This window comes from Protopterus annectens, chromosome 14.part0 (assembly GCF_019279795.1).
Source record: "Protopterus annectens isolate FY-2018-M chromosome 14.part0, PAN1.0, whole genome shotgun sequence".
NCBI classification, from domain to species: domain Eukaryota; kingdom Metazoa; phylum Chordata; order Ceratodontiformes; family Protopteridae; genus Protopterus; species Protopterus annectens.
The window spans coordinates 36,614,879-36,636,176 of record NC_056748.1 but is presented as its reverse complement, the minus strand read 5'-3'; the positions used below and the strand labels follow the sequence as shown (position 1 = coordinate 36,636,176).

At 38.8% G+C, this 21,298-nt stretch overlaps 1 protein-coding gene across 3 annotated transcripts in view; it reads left to right on the top strand.

Moving 5' to 3' along the window:
- The window catches only part of LOC122788852 (protein FAM227B-like), a 717,156-nt gene that overhangs the window by 126,571 nt on the left and 569,287 nt on the right, over window positions 1-21,298 (top strand). For all 3 annotated transcript variants that reach the window (XM_044055748.1, XM_044055747.1, XM_044055749.1), the window contains exon 2: window positions 85-245. In XM_044055748.1, coding sequence (XP_043911683.1) covers window positions 85-245 — 161 coding nt within the window. The remainder of the gene's footprint in view (window positions 1-84; window positions 246-21,298) is intronic.

The window sequence follows — 21,298 nt, the reverse complement described above, 5'->3', positions numbered from 1 at the left end:
TCTGTCTGTAAGAGACATGGGGGTCATTCAGTTCATTTTTCCATATCACTGATAATGAATGCAATGTTGCTCTCTACTCTGCAGTCTCATTATGTTGGCCGAGGAACAGACTTCCACCGTGTGCTTTTCCATCCTGCTAGTCAAAGCCCATTGGTTTCCCACTATCTTAAGCTACATCAAGTACATGATAGCAATCCTGAATCTCTGGGACCTAGCATGACACGCAAAGAAATATCCAGACTGCCATATCCTTTTTTTGCTTGGTTTGATTATTATTTTTATTAGTAGCTTAAATGGAGAAGAAGTAAGTAAAGAGACCCACTTGTTTTATATTTTGTTCAGTTTTTACAGTTATCAGCATATTTGTTACAGAAGTAAACAAGTTAATGTATTTTGGTATGTTTGAGATTATGTAGGCTACTTAGCATGTACTTAAATAATGTTGCATTGTTTCAATAACTATTATAGATTTGGTCTCAAAGAATTACAGCTGTACACATGGTATTTTAGGATGTTATTCATAAACATTATACCGCATTTAATAGGACCGGTATTCAGTAATGCTCTATATGAAAGCACAGTACAATTTATAAATATAGATACACAGTGGGATAAGACCTTGATTGCTGTCTTATCCTATTATGTCGCTGTAGTACTTTAATGCATCATGTACACATGCAAATATCTCTTACAAGGATTGTATATGATCCACAAACACTTGCTCATTATTTAGCTAATGAAGACTTGATCTTTTCAAGCTATTTTCTTGGCATGGTGGAATAAAGCCTTAACTACAGCTCAGATTCAGTTATTGGCCAGGTGCTGCAAGAGCAATCTAGGGATAGATGGGAATGAATGAACAACAGTGACTTGTCCAGGATGACAAACAGAGTGCAGTCTACAGTGATGTGCTCAGACATGCATGCTGTGCAGAAAAACAGAGACTTGGAGATGCATGCTCAGCTATGGAATGTTTCTTGCAGGATGCATTGCAAACATGTAGAAATACGTACCTGTATTGAACTAAGTATACCGGGCATTGTACTACAGCTGCTATTCAGCAGTGTTAGAATTTTAACATAACTGAAAAATCAGGGAATCCCATGGATGACAATGTACTGGTGCTTGACTCTTGCCCCCTGCTGCCTGGATAGAAGCTGAGTTTACTAAAAAGTATTCCTGCAGCAAAGGGGAGAATTGGGGAATGGTGGTACAGAATGCTGTACAGGATGGAGGAATGATTTGGGCCAGTAGGGTGCTAAAGAAGGCTTGATAATCAAAGGGTGATAAAGATAAAAAAAAAAAAAAACTTGCTTCTTTTCTGTGTTGCTTCACCTTATGGCAAGGAGGTGTGTTCTCGCACAAAGTTCCCGATGGTTGAGAAACTTTGCCTTGGTTTTGCACACTGTAGCCTGACAATGCTGGATAGAGAAGGTTCACCATCCCTGGAATTTAAAGCCTTCAAAAATATTTGTATTGTCATATTTTACTATGTATACAGTGGATATAAAAAGTGCATACACCCCTGTTAAAATGCCAAGTTTGTGTGATATAAAAAAATGAGACCACAATAAATCATTTCAAAACTTTTTCCACCTTTAATGTGACCTATAACCTGTACAATTCAATTGAAAAACAAACAAATCTGTTAGGGGAAAAATATTCTTCTTCTTTCAGCTTTTCCCGGTTAGGGGTTGCCACAGCGGATCACCTGTCTGCTCAAGATTGGCAGTAGAGTTTTACAGTGTCAAGTTGCCAGCCCAGCACCCAATCTTCCACGGAAAGCACACACACACACACACACACACACACACACACACACACACACACACACACACACACACACACACACACATGCCTAGGGCCAATTTAGAGTGTCCAATCCACCTACAGCATGTCTTTGGGATGTGGGAGGAAACCGGAGCACCCAGAGGAAACCCACAAGACCACAGGGAGTACATGCAGACTCTGCACAGAAGGCACCCCAGCCGAGGATCGAACTGGAGAACCTCTTGCTATGAGGTGACAATACTAACTGCTGCACTACTGTGGCCGCCCCATAAAAAAGTACAATAAGCTGGTTGCATAAGTGTGCACATTTTTAAACTAATACTTTGTTGAAGCACCTTTTGATTTAATTACAACATTCAGTCTTCTTGGTTACACACCTGCCATCAATTAAAGACACTCCGATTAAACCCTTAATAAAGTTCAGCTGTCCTAGTAGGATTTTCCTGACATTTACTTAGTTGCCTGCTACAGTGAAAGCCATGATTCGCAGAGAGCTTACAAAACATCAAAGGGATCTCATTGTTGAAAGGTATCAGCCAGGAGAAGGGTACAAAAAAATTTCCACAGCATTGGATGTACCATGGAACACAGTGAGGACAGTCATCAAAAAGTGGAGAAAATATGGGCCAACAGTGACGTTGCAAAGAACTGGATGTCCCTCCACAATTGTTGAAAAGACAAAACAAAAACTGGTCAGGGAGGCTGGCAAGAGACCTACAGCAACATTGAAGGAGCTTCAGGAATTTCTGGCAGGCAAGTACTGGTCGTGTACTATATGTGACAACAATCTCCTGTATTCTCCGTATGTCTGGACTATGGGGTAGGGTTGCAAGACAGAAACCTTTTCTTACACAGAAAAACATCCAGGCCTGGCTAAAATTTGCAAAACAATACATCAAGTCTCCCAAAAGCATGTGTGAAAATGTGTTATTGTCTGATGAGACCAAGGTTGAACTTTTTGGCCACAATTACAAAAGGTACGTTTGGCGAAAAAACAACACTTCGCATCACCAAAAGAACACCATCCCCATGGTGAAGCATGGTGGTGACAGTATCATGCTTTGGGGTTGCTTTTCTTCAGCTGGAACTGGGGCTTTAGTCAAGGTGGAGAGAATTATGAACAGTTCAAATACCAGTCACTTTTGGCCAAAAACCTTCAGGCATCTGCTAGAAAGCTGAAGATGAGAGGAATTTCATCTTTCAGCATGACAATGACCCCAAGCATACATCCAAATCAACAAAAGAATGGCTTCACCAGAAGAAAATTAAAGTTTTGGAATGGCCCAGACCTAAATGCAATAGAAAATCTGTGGGGTGACCTGAAGAGGGCTGTGCACAAGAGATGCGCTCGCAGTCTGACAGATTTGTAGTGCTTTTGCGAGGAAGAGTGGGCAAATATTGCTAAGTCAAGATGTGCCGTGCTGATAGACCCCTACCCAAGAAGACTGTATGTTGTAATTAATTAAATCAAAAGGTGCGTCAACAAAGTATTAGTTTAAGGGTGTGCACACTTATGCAACCAGCTTATTGTACATTTTTTATTTTTTATATTTTTTCCCCTAGCAGATTTGTTTGTTTTTCAATTGAATTGTACAGGTTATAGGTCACATTAAAGGTGGGAAAAGTTTTAAAATGATTTATTGTGGTCTCATTTTTTATATCACAAAAACCTGGCATTTTAACAGTGGTGTGTACACTTTTTATATCCACTGTACATATCATAAGCTGCTTGATCATCTTGTTTTGTAAAAGTAAACATGTTCCATGAAAGGGTTCAGCAAGATGACAACACTTGCAAGTGCTGCTGAGAGCATATGAATATAAAACTGTTTTCAGATGAGGAATGTATCATCCTAATTCCAGTGCACACAGTATATTACCTGTCTGAGAAGGTCCTACAGAGTGGGACATACCTAATTAGCAATTAATTTTGGATATTATGGAAACTTTTACAAAAGCATTGTGAGTAAAATTTAAAAAAGGGACTACCAAAAACGTAGCTTTATCATATGTAAATGGAATGCCTTAAAAGGCTGGCCTAAGGTAAATGAACCAGAGTTTATGGTATACTCTATCAGAAGACTAGCCTTATGTGGCTGATAGATGTCTGTGTACCACTGGAGTTGAAAGTCATAGTCCCTCTGCAAGGCTGTTGTGCAGTACTGAAAATGCTGCATCAGGTTCATCCTGGAATATCCAGGGAAAAAAAAAGCTTAGCCAGATGATGTGGATGGTTAACTAGTATGGATCAGAATGTAGAAGAAGAATATGCATAACGAATGTCAAGCAGATAGTAAATTACCCATGAATACATGTTTATACCCTGGGAAATAGCCTCATAACTCACATTACAGACCTCACCTGGACTGTGTTGGTCCATCTCCTGGAGAAACATTTCTGTTTTTGATAAATGCTCATTCAGAATCAATGGATGTGTATGACATGAACTCTACTACAAAAACAGAAAGTATTTCCTGCACATATGCCAACTGCAAGGCTCCAAATCACTGAAAGCACAACACAAAAAATGAAGCCAGCAGACAATGTCAAATCTGTGAATTTAATAAACTCCTATAAAATACATAGGTAGTCCAAAATGACAAACCAGTTGTGGCTATCACTAAACTTAGCCTTCCTCAGTGTAAAGAATGAACAGTGTTCAACACATGGAGTTCAGCTGTGGCGACCCCTAACCGGGAAAAGCTGAAAGACACAACACAACAACATGTGAAGAAATAACATGTAACCACTGGTTCCTCACAAATGTTCATTTAATCCAGGTGAAAATAATGCACCCAATTTTATAATCCATTTCTTTTCTTTTGAATTTAAAAGGCTATGCCATCCAGCTTTAGTAGCCCTATTGCCCTTGATTTTGTCAATAACTGTAAACTATAGTATGTTTGAATAATGCATTGCTAGGTTTTTTATTCCTGATTTCACTTATATGTTCTGAAATACGGATCCTCAGTGGTTTAGAGGTCTGACCTATATAGAATGCAGAGTAGGTACGGGTGGCTAGATAAACCAGCCAATCAGACCCACAGTTAACAAAAAAGCAAATATCAAAAATATTGCCTGTATTATGACTGGTAAAGTCCTTCGTTTTGCTAACATTCCTACAATGAGTACAGTGGCTACATGGTACACAACCTACTAGTAGATCCCCAGTCAATGTTCTTTGACTGAGATTATCCGGACCTCTGAGAATGTGCTTATAGTGGCTCAGCTGGGAACCAATGTTTCTGCCCTTACGAAATGAGAACAGACACCTGTCCCCCAAAATTATAGAAAAATATTCATCAGCCTGTAATATATTCCAAAGTCTTTGCACGCTATTAAGTAGAAGATCCATATTTCTACCATAAGTGGTCACTAGATGAGTGACTCCTTCCTTATTCATTGATTTTTGTTTATAGTGTAAAGTCTCATGCCTATCAGTTGTGGAGAATGTATTGCTAGCACTCAGGACATGCCCCATGGTGTAACCCCTATCTTTAAATCTAGAGATAAGATCCTCCCTATACTGTTCATATGTATTATTCTCCAAATAGCTATGTTTGATCCTGAGAAACTGGGACTTGGGTATGTTCTTGCAGATGTGGGGTGGATGAAAGCTGGAGGCACGGAGAAGGGAATTATACTGGGGGTACTTACGATATACCTGTGTCGCCAGAGTATGATCATCATTCCTCGTAATTAATGCGTCTAAAATTTAATGCTCTGGGAATGATAATTGGCTGTGAATTTGATGCCCCACTTATTATCATTTGGGTACCCTACAAATTCCCTCAGATATAGAGCATCTGATCTCCATACCATCCAGCAATCATCCAAAAATCTTCTCCAGATGTCAGTGTCATCCAGGTATATATTATGAGTATTATCATAGGTCAAAAACTCCTCCAAATAGGCCATGAACAGATCTGCATAGATTGGGGCAAATGATGCCCCCATGGCTGTCCCTTGAGTTTGCCAATAACATTTGTCTTGATAGTAAAAGACATTCTTGGTCAATACATGTTCAGCAAGCCCAATGAGGAAAGTATTAAATCCTGGAGAGTATAATTCAGATCTCCATAACCAGTACTCCAAGGCATCCAAACCCGCCCAATGAGGAATATTGGTATATAAGGCGGAGACATCCAGAGTGCAGAGTAACCACTCTGGTTCTAATTGGGTGTCCGAAATGATATGGAGAAATTATGTGGTGTCTTGCAGTCTGGATCATACCCACCTAAGTAAAGGTTGTAAATGTTTAGTAAGAAATTGGGATAGGGGTTCTGTTAAAGAATCCCTACCCGAGACAATAGGCCTACCTGGTGGGTGGTTCAGGTCCTTATGTATTTTGGGAAGAAAATATATGTATTGATTAGTATGATCCATAACTGTTAGGTGATACTGATCCTGATCAGAAATAATTCCTTCTTCCCTAGCTAACCTCAAGCATTGATCAATCTCCTTCCTGTACCTGAAGGTGGGATCTAAGGGCATGCAAGTATAATAGCATCCATCCCCTAGTTGTCTCAATGCTTCCTCATTGTACTGCGTCCAGAGTCATGAGTTTCCTTTGGATTAGTAAAGTGTATGAGTTTCTTGGCTTACTAGTGAAATTTTGACCAGTTTATTTAATCCAGGCACTTTAACGTTAATGAAAAAATATAGGAGAGAAAATGAACAAGTCAGAAAAAAAGAGACAAAGTTCCTTGAGCAGAGCAGAGATTTCTTTCTTTTTTTTTTTACATGTGATATCTGATATGATTCTAACGGATGAAATGACACCCCGACCGCATATGTAAGTTGGGAAAAGGGGTTGAGGACGGTTAGATGGATCAGATATACATGTGAAGGTGCAGTTGAGAAGCTTGCAACTGCACTGGTAGAGATCCACAATTCAAAGACATTGAAAGACAGATGTGATGCAATACCTTTCACTGGACCAACATAGGTTTTGCAGTTATTCAAGCATGTCGTCTGGGTAATTATGTTATTGATGTTAGATACAATTCTTAAAATCCAGTTGTGCCTAGAAAGGGAAGTGCATAATTATTTTCTTATTGGCTAAAAAAAGTACACTTGATATGATAATCAAGAAAAGTTGATTTCATTTGCAGATGATGTTATCGTATACCTTGTAACTCCAGAAAAGGACATCTCAGTGTTGTGGGACATTTTGCTACAGTTTCAAAATTATTTGGGATAACAAAATTAACGAAGATAAAGCAAAGGCTGTAGCTGTTAATTTCAGCAAAGGATAGGGGAATAGAATGCAAAACAAAAGACACAGGATGAAACTGAGTACAGATAAGACAGTTGTAATGGCAGAAAATGTGGAAAATCAGAAAAAGCTGAGAACTGAGATAGAATGGGAAATAGTGGAACAGGTAGTGTGTGACTGAAGAAATGTCAGAGGCTGAAGAGTAAGGTGTACAAAACAGTGGCGCAGCCAGTACTGCTGTGTGGTACAGAAAGCAGTTGAGGAAGCTAGAGGTGATGAAGACGAAGTGCCTGAGATGAGTGGTAGGATGCACACCATGAGACAAAAGAAGAAATGAGGAGAAAAGAGCAGAAGCCAAAGTAGCCTTGATTACAGAAAAGGTGAAAGAGAACAGATTACATTGGTTACAATACACGTGCAGACATGCAGAAGACAATCTGGTGAAGAAGATTTGGGATAGACAGGAAGAAGGCAAGAGGAAATAATGGCATCCGGCTAAGAGGTGGATGGTTTGGATGAGAAAAGACGCAAGAGAGTCAGGCATGAGTGTCAGAGAAGAAAGGAGAGTGGCATTGAATAGAGAGAGATGGTGACAGGTAACAAAACACCCTGATCCCATATAGAAAATGGGGAAAAGGGGGTTGATGACAAAAAAGATAGGAAGAGAAAGTGAAAAAAGCAATGTAAAATGGAACAATGGGAGGATGTATTTATGGCTCCCAAGTATGTAACAAAGTCCAGAAGATTTAGAATTTTTGTTTGGAAATGTTTGCATTGGTATTTGTATACCCCAAGCAAACTTCAAAGAATGTTTTCCTCTGGTAGATAGCAAATGTTGGAGGTGTGATGAGGAAAAAAAGAGGTAACTGGGCACATAAGTTTTGGGAGTGTAATGAGTTGGCAGATTTAAAAAAAAATCTGCAAAGTACAGAGTACTCGTCAGAGATATTGGGTGAGCAAATTACTGTAACTAAGGAAAGGATTCTTTGGAACTGGGACACAGGATCTGAATTGCCTAGACATAGTAAGTCCTTGTTAAGTTTGATTCTGTTGGCTGTCCAAAAAAAACAATAACTAGAAAATGGATGTCAAAGTCTAAACTAACTGCATTTGAAGTATTGGATATTGTAAAAGAGATGAGAACTGGAAGACAGATCTTCAGAAACAGGAACGAACAAATTACATAGAAATAAATGGAAATTGTGGGAGCAGTACATGCAGAATAATGTTTGGGAGGAGGAGTGAGGTATAAGGGAAGATAAGAATAGAACAATTTATGTAATGTTGGACTGATGATAGATATCAAGAAAGAAACATATGTGATGTATAATGTAGGTAAATGGAAAAATGTTAACATGGTTTGTTTTTCTTTTCTATAATGCATGTTTGTCTATGTCTTTTTCTTCTTCTTCTTTCGGCTGTTCCCGTTAGGGGTTGCAGTAAAAATCATCTGTTTCCATTTCTTCTTGTCCTCTGCATCTTGTTCTGTCATACCAATGTCTTAAGTGATAACTTAATAAAGGTGTGTAAAAGTCACTTGAAAAATGCCAGTGTGGAAAAATGTACAGCTAGGATGTTTTGCATGACAGACATACATCAGAGACAGACGCAATGTGTGTGTGTGTGTGTGTGTGTGTGTGTGTGTGTGTGTGTGTGTGAGAGAGAGAGAGAGAGAGAGACTGACTGAAATTTTAGAATATTATGCAATGCCATGCTGTAAAACTCAAAAGTTTTGTATACAGAGAAGATAACAGCTCAAAAGACTGTTCTGACATTTATTGAGAAAATAAATCATGAAACAAGAAATTCCTACACATTTTTTGTAATCCGATGTATTTTTGCATAATGTGTTAGAGCAGTCTTTTGACATATTATCTTCTCTACTAATTGAAAACTGACCCTAATATAACATCACATGCAAAACTTTGAGTTTTATGGCAATATATAGCCTGATCTTGTAGAGCTTTAGACTCATGCACATACACACAGTCAAACACACACACTCTCACATGCACTTGCGCACACACACACACACACACACACACACACACACACACACACACACACACACACACTCTCTCTCTCTCTCTCTTTCGGAGGTGTACTTGTCATGTTTAGCTCAGCTGCATATTTATCCCTAGATTGGCTGGCATTTTTCAATTGTCTTCTTTTTAGCCACTAGGAGGCTCCAACTAGCAGGAAAGCTTGAGTAATTGCATAGCCTGTGCTAATCCATTTAAAGGTATTACCTGACATTTGTGTTTCTGTGCTTGAAGTTTTTGTTAGTGGGCCACCACAACATTTCTTATTTTTTCAACTGTAGTGACCCAAGACAATGAAGAACTATTACTTGTATCTGTGTAACGTAAGACAGACATTCAGCAAAGCCTTCATATTTACATGTGGTCACCTTACCTACCTGTTTCAGCATGAAAGGTGTACCACTGTTTACCTGAACATCTGCATTAGATAGTAGTGAAACTTTTTTTTGTCCAAGAGAGACCAAGAATGTGCTTCAACTTTAAGTGGTAAACAAATATACAACTGCTAATAAATGCTGTACTGTGAGAAATGCATAAAGTGTTAAGTTTTCAGAAAGCATGCTTCACAACCAAATGTTTGCTTGTACTAAAATTATATTTTTTACAGGGAGTTTTTAGTATAACCAAAATGGGTGTAGTATATTGGGATTGTGTATTGAATGGTTAAGTCTAACTGGTACACTTTTTAAACACGCTTCTGTGCAATACATTTAATAAGTATCCATTTAATGGTGGTCCTAAGCTCCTCCATCCTTGATAACAGCTCGGCCATATCTGCACATTGCATTTAGAATGGTCAGTGCAGCAGTTTCATTGTGCTTAATGGACTTGAAGCCTCTAACAACATGTTCCTAAGCATTCTGAAAGCACAAGCCCTTTTTAGAAAAACAAAAAAAGTAAACCTGTATGTAGTCCCTTAGCTTACAAGGTCAACAAAGCATCTAATGATAAAAAGTGATATAGCATGGGAAAAGTGGCAGACCAGTAAAATCTCCAACTATCAGAACTACAGAAATCTGTGTCATAAAGTCAAAATCCTAGTAAACAAGGATAAAAAATACTAGTGTAATCTACAAAATGAACAACCAAACAGCCCAAAAAGTTTCTTGGCATCCATTAACAAACTTCTAAGATTGGGAAAACCTTCTCAACTTAACCCAACACCACTGGAGAGTAACACAAAAGTAGCAGGCACCTTTAATTCCCACTTCGACATATGTACCAGTTCCACTACACATAGTGCACGTAAACCTACAAACTGTCCTGGTTTTATCCTTAAACTAGTCTCCACAGTAACAATTAAAAAAGCTGCTGCAGAGACTAAAGCCAGCTACACAGCAGCAAACAGTATTCCTGTAGAATATATCAAGATGTCAGTAGAGACACAAGCCTATCCAGTCTCCTTTCTTCTTAAAAGATCTCTGCGGGAATCCTTTATTCCTAGAATATGGAAACAGATTTTTATCTTACCTCTGTGCAAAGGAGGCATCTTGAGTGAATTAAGTAATTACAGACCTATAGCTGTTCTCTCTATGCTATCAAAAATACTGGAGTGATATGTCCACTCTTAGCTACTGAATTTTTTCATTGAAAATAACCAACTGGCCACTACACAGCATGTTTTTTCATGAAACTATAGAAAAACAGCTGCTTTATTCTTCTTTCTTAACTCTGTTAACTAACATCATGACAGTAACCTTCCCGGACCTTTCCAAAGCAATTTGACATGATCCACCCTACACCACTGCTGAAAACCATCAAAAACCTCACCTGTCTGATGACACCACTCTGAGGTTCAAAAGCTACTTTGCTGACAGAAGCCAGTGTATCATAAGACAAACTGCATATTCAGACTTTCCTCATGTAAACTAGGTGTTCTGCAGGGACCTATAATTAGATAAGAGGTTCCTGGTTCAAGTCTCAGCTGGTGTGCCTTCTGTGAAGAGTCTGCATGTCCTCCCTGTGTTTGTGTAGGTTTCTTCCAGGTGCTCCAGTTTCCTCCCACATTCCAAAGACATGCAGTAGGTGGACTGAGCAATCTGAAATTATCATGCATACAAGTGTGTGGTGTGGAAGAACAACCATGGCAGGGCTAGCCACCTATCAGTGTAATCCTTGGCTCTAGATGATTGTCACTATTGAAATTATACCCTGACCCCCATGTGCAAAAATCTGAAAAAGGGGTTGTGGATGGATGGATAGATGGCTATTCATTAATAACTTTCACATTACATCAGGCCCCTCTATCATCATTCAGTATGCTGATGATTCTATACTCATGTGTTTAGCCCAGTGCTTAAATGAACTTCAGTCAGTTACTCAAGCTTCATACAATTCTTCTGAGTATTGGCTGCAACAATATAGCCTAATACTAAGTGTTAAAAAGACTAACATTGTAGTCTTCCTGCCCAAAACCTTATTTCCTGACCCATTTAGTGAAAAACAAATTACTAAGCAGTTGAACACACCCAAAGCCGATTTATTTACCAACGATAGCGTAAGCAAAGTACAAACTAAGCTTTCGGTGAGCTCAGTGTCTCACCTTCATCAGACAACATTTACAAGCCAGCTAGCATAATTATATACTAATTCTTAATTGATTAATTACATTCAGTTACACAAAAACCTATTCAAATAAAGGAATATATTTCTCGTATTTTAAAAAAACATTTTAAAAAACCATCCTTTAATCACTGGTTAAAACATTTCAACAAATAATATTCTGATTTTTATCTATTCTATTGTATTCTATTTTTATACAATATCAAAAAGAAGTTGATTCTCTTATGTCTGAACTTGCGAATTTGGAGCAAACTATCAAAACTGATTCTGAGTTTTTTAGGTACAAGTATGAATTCATGCGCATTTTTAGCAGCATTGATGCTTCTATTAATAAACTTACCAGTAATAAAAGGAAGAAAATCTGCAGAGACATTAATGAATATCGTCTCCAAAAAGCTTACCCTCGACAACCACAGTTGTTTAATAAGCTGGAAAGCACAAGTTTAGATGGAGTAAATCCATCTGGCAAACATCACGTAGCTTGTGGTCAAGATGATATAGCACAGGGATCTCATGAAAACGAAGAGTTGCCCCTCCCGTTCGTGAGAGACTCCTCAACTCATGTAAGTAAATCTGCAAATGCTATACTAGCGATTCGATAAAGACGGAGACAGCAAGAGGAGAGAGAGGTCAGGGAGACGAAGCACAAAGCTTAGACAATGTTAGGGTTTTCCAGGTTTTTTCAACAGCAAAAACACAACAGAAAAACAAACAAGTGAAATGAACACAAACAGAACAAATCGAGAGGTCAACAAGAATCGAGGAAGGAGGGTTGAGCGAGGACTTTAAAATCTATAACTACACTTCTTTTAATATTGATTCTGACATGGTGGAGTTTTTTTCTAGGGGGTTATCTTTTGTACCTGATAAGCCATTTGATTTGGTTAAAACATTGGTTGATCTCAAACTATTTGTGAGAAAACTCAATCTAAAAATCTTGATGGGTGACGGAACTTCCTTTTCAGGTACACTTAGAGTTCCTAGTGTATATAACCCCCCATTACATGACACACTTTGTCTATTTGAAAAGATGTGTGAATATGATTTGAGAGCACTTAAGGCTAACCATCCCTCCTATAAAAGGCATTTTAACACTACAAGAGAAGAAAATCAATTTCTAGTATTGTTGAAAAACTGTAACATTAGGGTTATGAAGACGGATAAGGGGGGTGGGTTAGTCTTTATGGATAACTGTGTGTATGTCCAAAACATGAATCCAGATATCAAACTGTCAGTATTAATGAGGTCAACAAAGATAAGGGGTCTGTTAGAGGACCTATTTTTGGAGAACTGTATTGACCTTGACTTGTACCATTACTTGAATGTTTTAGCTCCTAGGCTGCCAGTCTTATTTGGCATTCCAAAACTCATAAGTCTTTGGAGCAACCACCCTTCGTCTATAGTAGACGGGCGGTTCCCCATTACTATTGCTTGCTCCAAATAGATAGCATAGCATTTTAAGACCTTTAATTTCTCAAGAAGTTCATATTTGCAAGGACTCTTTGTGTTTCCTCAAAGAAATTAGCAAGATGCTGACTCCTGGTTTTGACGGTTGATATTAAGGACTTATATACAGTCATAATGTTGGGTATCCAATGGATAAGAAAAGTGGACGACAATGTGATTTATGTGGTTGAGACTCTATTAGAAATAGTATTAAGTAACAACTTTATGTCCTTTAATGATAGTATCTACCTTCAGAAATCAGAGTTTTGCTAATAGTGTTTTAGCTTACTGGGAAAAGAATTTTTATTCACTGATCCCTACTTTATGTCTTATGTCACCTGGTACACTAGGTACCAGGATGACATGTTTTTCATATGGAAAGCTTCTCCTTCAGAAATACCTAAATTTTTAGATTCACTACCAAATAAGGCGTTCTTTTTTTTTTACATACAAACTGCAGGAATCCATATTAAATTTTCTGGATATCCTCATTAAGAAAGACGTGGTGAATTCTAAGTATAGGAGTTGATTTTTCCGTAGCCTACTTACTACTCAAACTTTGCTTTTTTTTTTTTTTCCCCATCCTAGTTACTTAAAGGCCAGATGGTTAGAGCTGCTAGAATGGTCTCTGAGTTTGAAGACTTTTTGCAGAATGCTAACACTTGAGTAGTATGTTTAGCAATAGAGGCTATGGATATTAAAACAGAAGTTATTACTTTTGTATATTGAAAACAATGTTTTGGAAGTTCCTACTGGTTCCCCATCTACACTGAGCCATGAAAAGGCCAACCTATCTGAGTCTTTTTCCACCTACTCCGTTGATGATTTTGAAATCAGGAAGGTGCTTAACAAATGTTGGGCACTTATTACTGAAGATACATTTTTGACCAGCAGGTTAGGAGACTGTCCAAAAATCACTTTCAGAAGAGGGCAAAACCTAAAAGGCCTGCTTGAATTAAAATCTAAGAGTTTAACTCAACGCAATCAATGCAAGTACAAATTAGAGACACAGAATACAAAATAATGGGGAAATTTAGCTGTGACTTTATTGAAGTGGTTTATGTGGCTGTATGTCAAAAATGTACTGCATTTTATATTGGAAAAACGAAAAAAAAATTTAGGCAGCGCATTTACACACACACCACTATAGCTATAGCTAAACAGGATGCACAATGCTTTTAAATTTACAGTTTTAGGAAAGTCTTTTGTTGACAATTTAAGTGGTCTTGGGCAGGTTTACTTTTAGGTAAAATGAACTTTATTGGCTAGCTACGCACATGGGCATATATTAGCCAGGTTTAAATTTTGAAATTGTTATCTAATAGTATTTAACTTTTAGGCTGTTAGGCTTATTTTTTCAAGGTATGTGATTTATTTGGTTTTATTTCCAAAAAGTTTTGATGGAACATTATTGTAGTTCTATCATTTAATATGTGTTACACATATACATCATTAACATGTGCAATTGGTGTTTTGATTTAAAGTAGTGTGAGTCAATTGAAAGTTTTCTTGACACAACGTGGTTTTTAAGAGTTTTTATAAATGGTTTTTATAAGTGTGGTTTTTAATATTGTAAATCAGAATATTATTTGTTGAAATGTTTTAACCAGTGATTAAAGGATGGTTTTTTAAAATGTTTTTTTAAAATACGAGATATATATTCCTTTTATTTGAATTTTTTTGTGTAACTGAATGTAATTAATCATTAAGAATTAGTATATATAATTATGCTGGCTTTGTAATGTAAATGTTGTCTGAGAAAGGACAGACAGCTCACCGAATTTTAGTTTGTACTTTGCTTTTTACTTTGGTGAATAAATCGGAAATAATTGGGTGTGTTCTGTGTTCAACTTGTTTTTAATTTCTTTTCTCTTTTCTCTTTGTCTTTGGTTTGAACAGTTCCTGACCCATTTAATTTTTCTGTACTATCTTTAGATAATATAACACTAGACATAGTCTCAAACGCCAAATTGCTACATGTCACAATCAATAATAATCTTCAATTTGACCTACATACAACTAGCATCATTAAAAAATCAAAGATTATAGGCCCTCTACAACTCCAAATATCAACTGACTGAACAGGCTAGAAAATCAGCTGCCACTGCCTACCTGCTTCCTAATTTACTTTATGCACCTCCAATATTCACCAACCTACATTCCACTTAACCACATAGACTGGAGCAATGGTATTACAAAACTGAGAAATTTGCTACTGCCCTCCCAGAAGGGCACACCATCACATCGCAATCAAATAACTGAATTGGATGGAGTTTCCCAATTACCTCAAATATGCTCAACTAAAATGTGTCCACTTTATTCTCTACCAGCACTCAAAATTCCCAACCCTAGCATTTCCTCAAAATGTGTCTATGCCACTGTTCTACCACACCTGTCTAGTCTTTTCTATAACAGCCTTCTTCACCCACATTTCATGACGCTCTACAATAAGGTCCTCTTTAAGCACAACCTAAAACTCCTTTTGGATATATTGTGAATGTCCTCCTGAATATATGGATAATATTAACACTAATGGATTGTTTGTCACCTCTGAAAAGTTGAAGTAGTTTTACTGTGTATAGATTTGCATGCCAAATTACTGTATTCTGTAAAAATAAACAGTATATATATTGCTTTGTGTTGGAATTGCTTTTAAAATTATTATTACTTTGTGCTTTAAAATGTTTTTAAGAGTGTCTATTAATCTTTGGTTGTAAATTGTTTTGGAGCTTTTGTCCCCGGGTCTCGCTGAAAAGGGGTCTTGAATGGACCAGTTGGACTTTCCCGGTAAACAAAATACAAATAAGAATAAATAAATATGTAAATAACAATGTACACTGTTTCAGCTGCTGATTTTTTTTCAAGTCAAAGGAGGGCCAGGCTTCTCCTAAGACCTTGTTATAACTTCTTTTACCTGTCAGCATGATCAACAGTAATAACAGGTGGACTTGTAAGGACATTTGAGACATAGGATTATATCATACAAGAAATAAGTAACAAAGAAGGATTTAATATGATGATGCCCTGATAATGTATCAGTCTATTTATTTCCCTTCTCAGTGTAAATAATTCTGGACAGTTACAAAATATATGATTCGAAGAACCCACTGCACCCTTCTTTCATTGCGTACATTGAATACAGACATTAGAAGACACAACTCCAAGTTTTAGTGTGTAAAATTACTTAGAGACATGGCACACCTAGGCATCTGAATTAATGTGGCCCATAATAGCCTCTCCTATTGTAGCATCTCACTCCTTTTCTCAGATCATTTTATATTGTACATTAAATGTGATCTTAAAAAAAGAAAAATACTGGGGACTGTAGATATGGTGCCTTGTATGCCCTCTTTAACTTCTTGCCACTAGACAATCCACTTGGGCCAGTCTTGCGTATGTGCAGATCCCGGTGTACTCTAGGTATGAGCATGCATAACCTTATCCATCCAGAGTTTATCCTCATACAAAAACTGAAATCTCTCTTTAAACAAGGGCTAGGGTGCGTGAACATCCCCATTCCTGAAGCTAATCCTAATATTGCAAAGCAGAAATATTTTTCAACTTAAATTTAAGTCTTTCTATAACAAGATTTCAAAACTGAGATGCTCCAATCAAACCAGTTATCAGTCTTAGTGAATACTCATATAATTGTCTTCAATAAGGCCACAAATACAGGGGCATTGAGTTTATCCTCCCTTCAATTGTGGACAGTCAGGATCGTGTATATAGAAAAGGTGCCCCCAAGGTCTACTAACATATCCTACCAAATCTCCTTGCCCCTAGGACAAAATAGGTCTAACAATAACTTGAGTGGGAAAAACATATAATTCAGAATCTGGTAATGAGAGGTTGCCAAGGCAAAGAAAGCAACTCACCAGAAAACCCAAGTTTCCCTTCAAGCCACAGACATGGTGTGGCCATTCTTTTAAATAATCTTACATGTTTTGTTTCCTCAGGTGGAAGCAGTGGAAGATTCTGAGAGGCATATAATTTATGAGATAACATTAACCACTTAATGACCTGAGCTCTCTGTTGAAAATCCAGATTAATGACTCTCCATAACTTAAAATATATCTTAATCTTACCAATTATATTCTGAAAAGTATATTCTAATGAAATCTATCTGGTACTTGATAAAGCAATACCTAAGTAAGAAATACCATTCGATCCATGTAAAAATGGAAATTTTTCTACATCTTCTAGGACAGTGCTTAATTCATTTTAATAACCTGAGTTTTTGACATACTAATTTTGTTGCCCAGAAGTTCATCAACGTCTGAAAATTCAGAACATATCTAAGACTGCTTTGAAAAAGGATTTTAATGCCCAAAAAGAATGTGACAGTTTGTTACTGATGTCTGAAACTAGTATTTTTGTTTTCATAAATAAATTGCCTTCACAGTTCCTCTTTTGTTTATCCACTTAAACAGTCAAAGCTATTTTATGTTTGGAATATTAATATTGCTTCCTTACCTTATGTCCAGCAGAGTTGTCATCCCACTCTTCTGACCTTTACTGGCCTCTTTATCTGTTCTTTTTCCTTTCTAAAGATGTATAGACCTTTAAGGAAACAGCTAATTAAAACTATAGACAGTTACAATACTCAGAGCAGTAAAACTAGCTTACCTACATATTGTTTCTAGTAGTGGCAGCAAACATAACCAAAACTTAAACAATCCCCTTCTGGAAGGGATTCACTCCTTCAGCTTCCTGAGCTTGTTATGTTTTGTCATGACAGCAGTCAAATAAGATGTTATGTTTTGTCATGACAGCAATCAAATAAGAGAATCAAAGTAAGATTTCCATGCAATTTTCCTTCCTTAACATAATGCTTTGTAATATAGTAAAATTTTATCTCGGTACAGGTCCTCTTCAAAGGATTGAAATTTCACATCAAACTTCTGATCATCAAAGACCAGAGGACTGAAGTTGTGAAATATCAAACCTAAAAAAAATATCTAAAATTTTTTTTAGGGGGCAAGCTCCCCTGCACCTCCCACACCCCCTGCTATATAAATATACCAACTCTGAGATTGCACCACAGTGAAGAACATGGTAAATTTCCCTTTATGCACTGTACATCGATCTCCATTCACAACGTTCAATATTTTACAACTTTGATCATCTGGTCTTCACAGATCAGTGATTTGATGTTGCAAAATTTTGATCCTTTGAAGGGGACCCCTCTATACATACATCAGGAGCAACACTAAAATAACATTTCAGTATTTCATATACAAGTTCTGTGTCTGGTGTCATATAAGGTACTATACAAAGCCAGTGGTAATTTCTGCATTATAGGCTTAACCAGCAATGCCATAGAAGAAGAGTTCTTGTAGGTATGTAGCTTAGAAGATGATAGTAGGAAGTATAGTTAATTTGGAAGATAGAATATTTTCAGCTTGGATTAAGCTAGATGGAAGGGAACTAAGGAGAAGTTGGAGAACAGTAATGAAAACAGAAGAAAATAATGAAATGGAAGGGTTAGGATGCGATAATGCTAGGTCTGGTGTAGGTAGCAGTTTGTCCAAGTTACTCCTGAGATGGAATTTGAGGATCCAGCCTGTTCATTTAATTAATTTATTTTTATTTTTTATTTAACATTTGATGTTATGTGATCCTATCTCGCCTACATTCAGTACTGATGGGCTATGCTATAGAGCCGGCCTCTTATTGGCTGAGCTATTCTTTATCCCAGGATGCACCACCACTAATCCCCAGATCTCGTTTGCCACTTACAAGCTGGTCTCAAACTTGGCTGAGCTAAGTGCTGTTTTTCTAAAGTTTTCCTGTCAGGAAATTCTCTTTTCTTACCCAAAAGCTGTTTTAACAGCTATTGTTGTTGTACGAAGTGTTTTGGATTTATTTCTGTGGTAAATTTGTGTGTTTGTTTAGGGAAAGGTTTGTTAGAGGGCCTTCCCTATTCATTAGCAGTTTTTCTTTTAAGGAGGTCAAGTACCTGTTTGAGTTAGAGGGTTCTTGGCCCTCCTTTTTGCTGTCGTGATTACTGTATTGTAGTAATTTTGATTTTCGTTTAAAAAAAAAAAAAAAAACTTTATTGTTGTTTAAAATTTGTATTTTTTCTGTCTACAACAGTGTTCTTTACTGCTTATATTGACTGTTTCAGAGACATTATGTCTAAAGAACATAGGCCCTCCGGGTTCAAGAAGTGTGCAGTTATAAAATGTCTATAACTGATGACCACTCCTGCGTGTGATATACTGCTTGCGCAAGCACCTACAGGAGTCCTGCAGCGTGTGTCATGCCTTTTCCTCTAGGGTCCTCCAAGAGAGGAAAAATAAATTAATCTTGAAAGGGCTGATTAAACCCTCCTTCGAGGAAGCCTTATCTTCCTCATCCTCTCCAACAAAGAAAAGAAAGCCGCTCCGACCCAGACCGTCGGAACCGACTACTAAGAAATCAGGCAGGCTTCTCCATCGGCTCCAGACTTGAGAGCGAGGCGGGGGTCTGCCTCGATGCCCCAGTCTCGACTTCTCTGGTTTTGACTGGGGCTTCGAGAGGTCACCTTCATCGGCTCCACTGATTTTGGAGCCGAGGATCTCCTCGGCCGATAGTGGTTGAGTCCATTGTCCCCAGTCCTTTGGAGCCGATGGAGACATCGTTTCATCTAGATCTTCCAAGATGTCTGATTGACATCAACAGGGTGCTCCTAAGACTTTTCAGTCTCCTGTGTTCCCAGCCCATTCAGCTTCGAGCCGCCCCTGTAGTTATGGTTCCTCCTCCAACAGCCTTGGCACCGTTGGAGCCGGTGCTGGTGGAGCCGATGGAGGTTTTGGTCCCAAGCCTTCCTCTCGGTGCATTGGCTGCGGGGGTACCTTCCCAGGATTCTGGTGGTCCGGCCTTCAGGGCCATGAAGCCAAATCTTCTTTGGCTACCTCCACGGTCTCACCAGCACCTTCCCTGCATGAGACTGGGTCTTTGGCAGTCCCCTGTCCTTAGACAGCGGAACCCGGGGCCTGAGGTCACCCCCACTGGGGTTCTCCTGGAGGTCCCTCTGGAGGAACATCAGACACTGATCTTGATGATGCAGAGGGTCTCAGATGATGTCTCCGAAGCCCTCAAACAACGAGGCGGCTGGCATTCCAAACCCCCTTCTGCTGTGTTCCTTAAGGCCTTCGGGGCTCAGCCCGCCGCCTCCTGGGTGTCTCCGCCCTTCGACGAGCTCCTAGATTTGATCTGTCGAAGGGCGTGGGAACATCCAGACTCTGTAGAACCAGTGCCTGCTCGCCCAAATAAGTTCCTGTCAGCACCCCCAGAGAAGGAGTTTTTGATAAAAGGTGTAGCTGTAGATGCCTTGGTGGTGAAATCTGCTACCCAACAAGATGTAGCAGAGGCTTTGACGTCCGTCCATCCTCCTAATAAGGAGTCTAGGAGTATGGATCGGTAAGGGAAACACACCCTCAGTTCAGCAGCCTTTACCTTAAGGTCCCTGAACTACTTAACGCACTTCACCAGGTTTCAGAGGGATCTGATCAAGGAGCTTTCAGATACCCTCTTGGGTAACCTACCTGAGCAGCTGGCCCAGACGGCTCATTTCATATGCGGCCAAGGGGGCGAGTAGAGCGGCGGGTACAGGTATTGCTCTACGGAGGCAAGCCTGTCTCCGCCTGTGTCATTTTGCGAAGGCTTCCTTCTTCTTTTGCTTTGCCTCCTTTGATGGGTCCTCTTTGTTTGGACCCAAGGTAAAGGACACATTGACCCACTGCAAGAAGGTAAGACTTTGACTGCCGTGGGGTCATGATTTTCCAGGAAAATGTGGTTCCATATATCCCAGAAGTCTTATCCCTCACAGCAGGACAATCCCTTCTAGAGGCAGAGGACACTGGAGACCACGAGTCCCTTTCGTGGCTCTCAGCCCCTTTCAATCCCTGAGGGATTGCCCGACTGTGCAGCTCCGGACCCAGTCGGCACCTAAAAGCCTGGGAAGGTATCACTCAGGACCGATGGGTGCTTCAAATTATCGCCGGAGGTTACTCCATCCCTTTTTCTCACCCCCCACCTCCGTCCATGAAAATTCCGGACCCACCACCCAGTCAATGGGAAATTGCAGCCTTAGAAGTCTCAAAGCTGCTTCAAAAAGGAGTCATAGACCAGATCAGGTTAGGGACTTACTCAAGATTCTTTTTGGTGCCAAAAAAGACCGGGGACTTGAGGCCCATCTTGGATCTCAGCATTCTAAATCATTCAGTCAAAAAGTCCAAGTTCCGAATGGTCACCT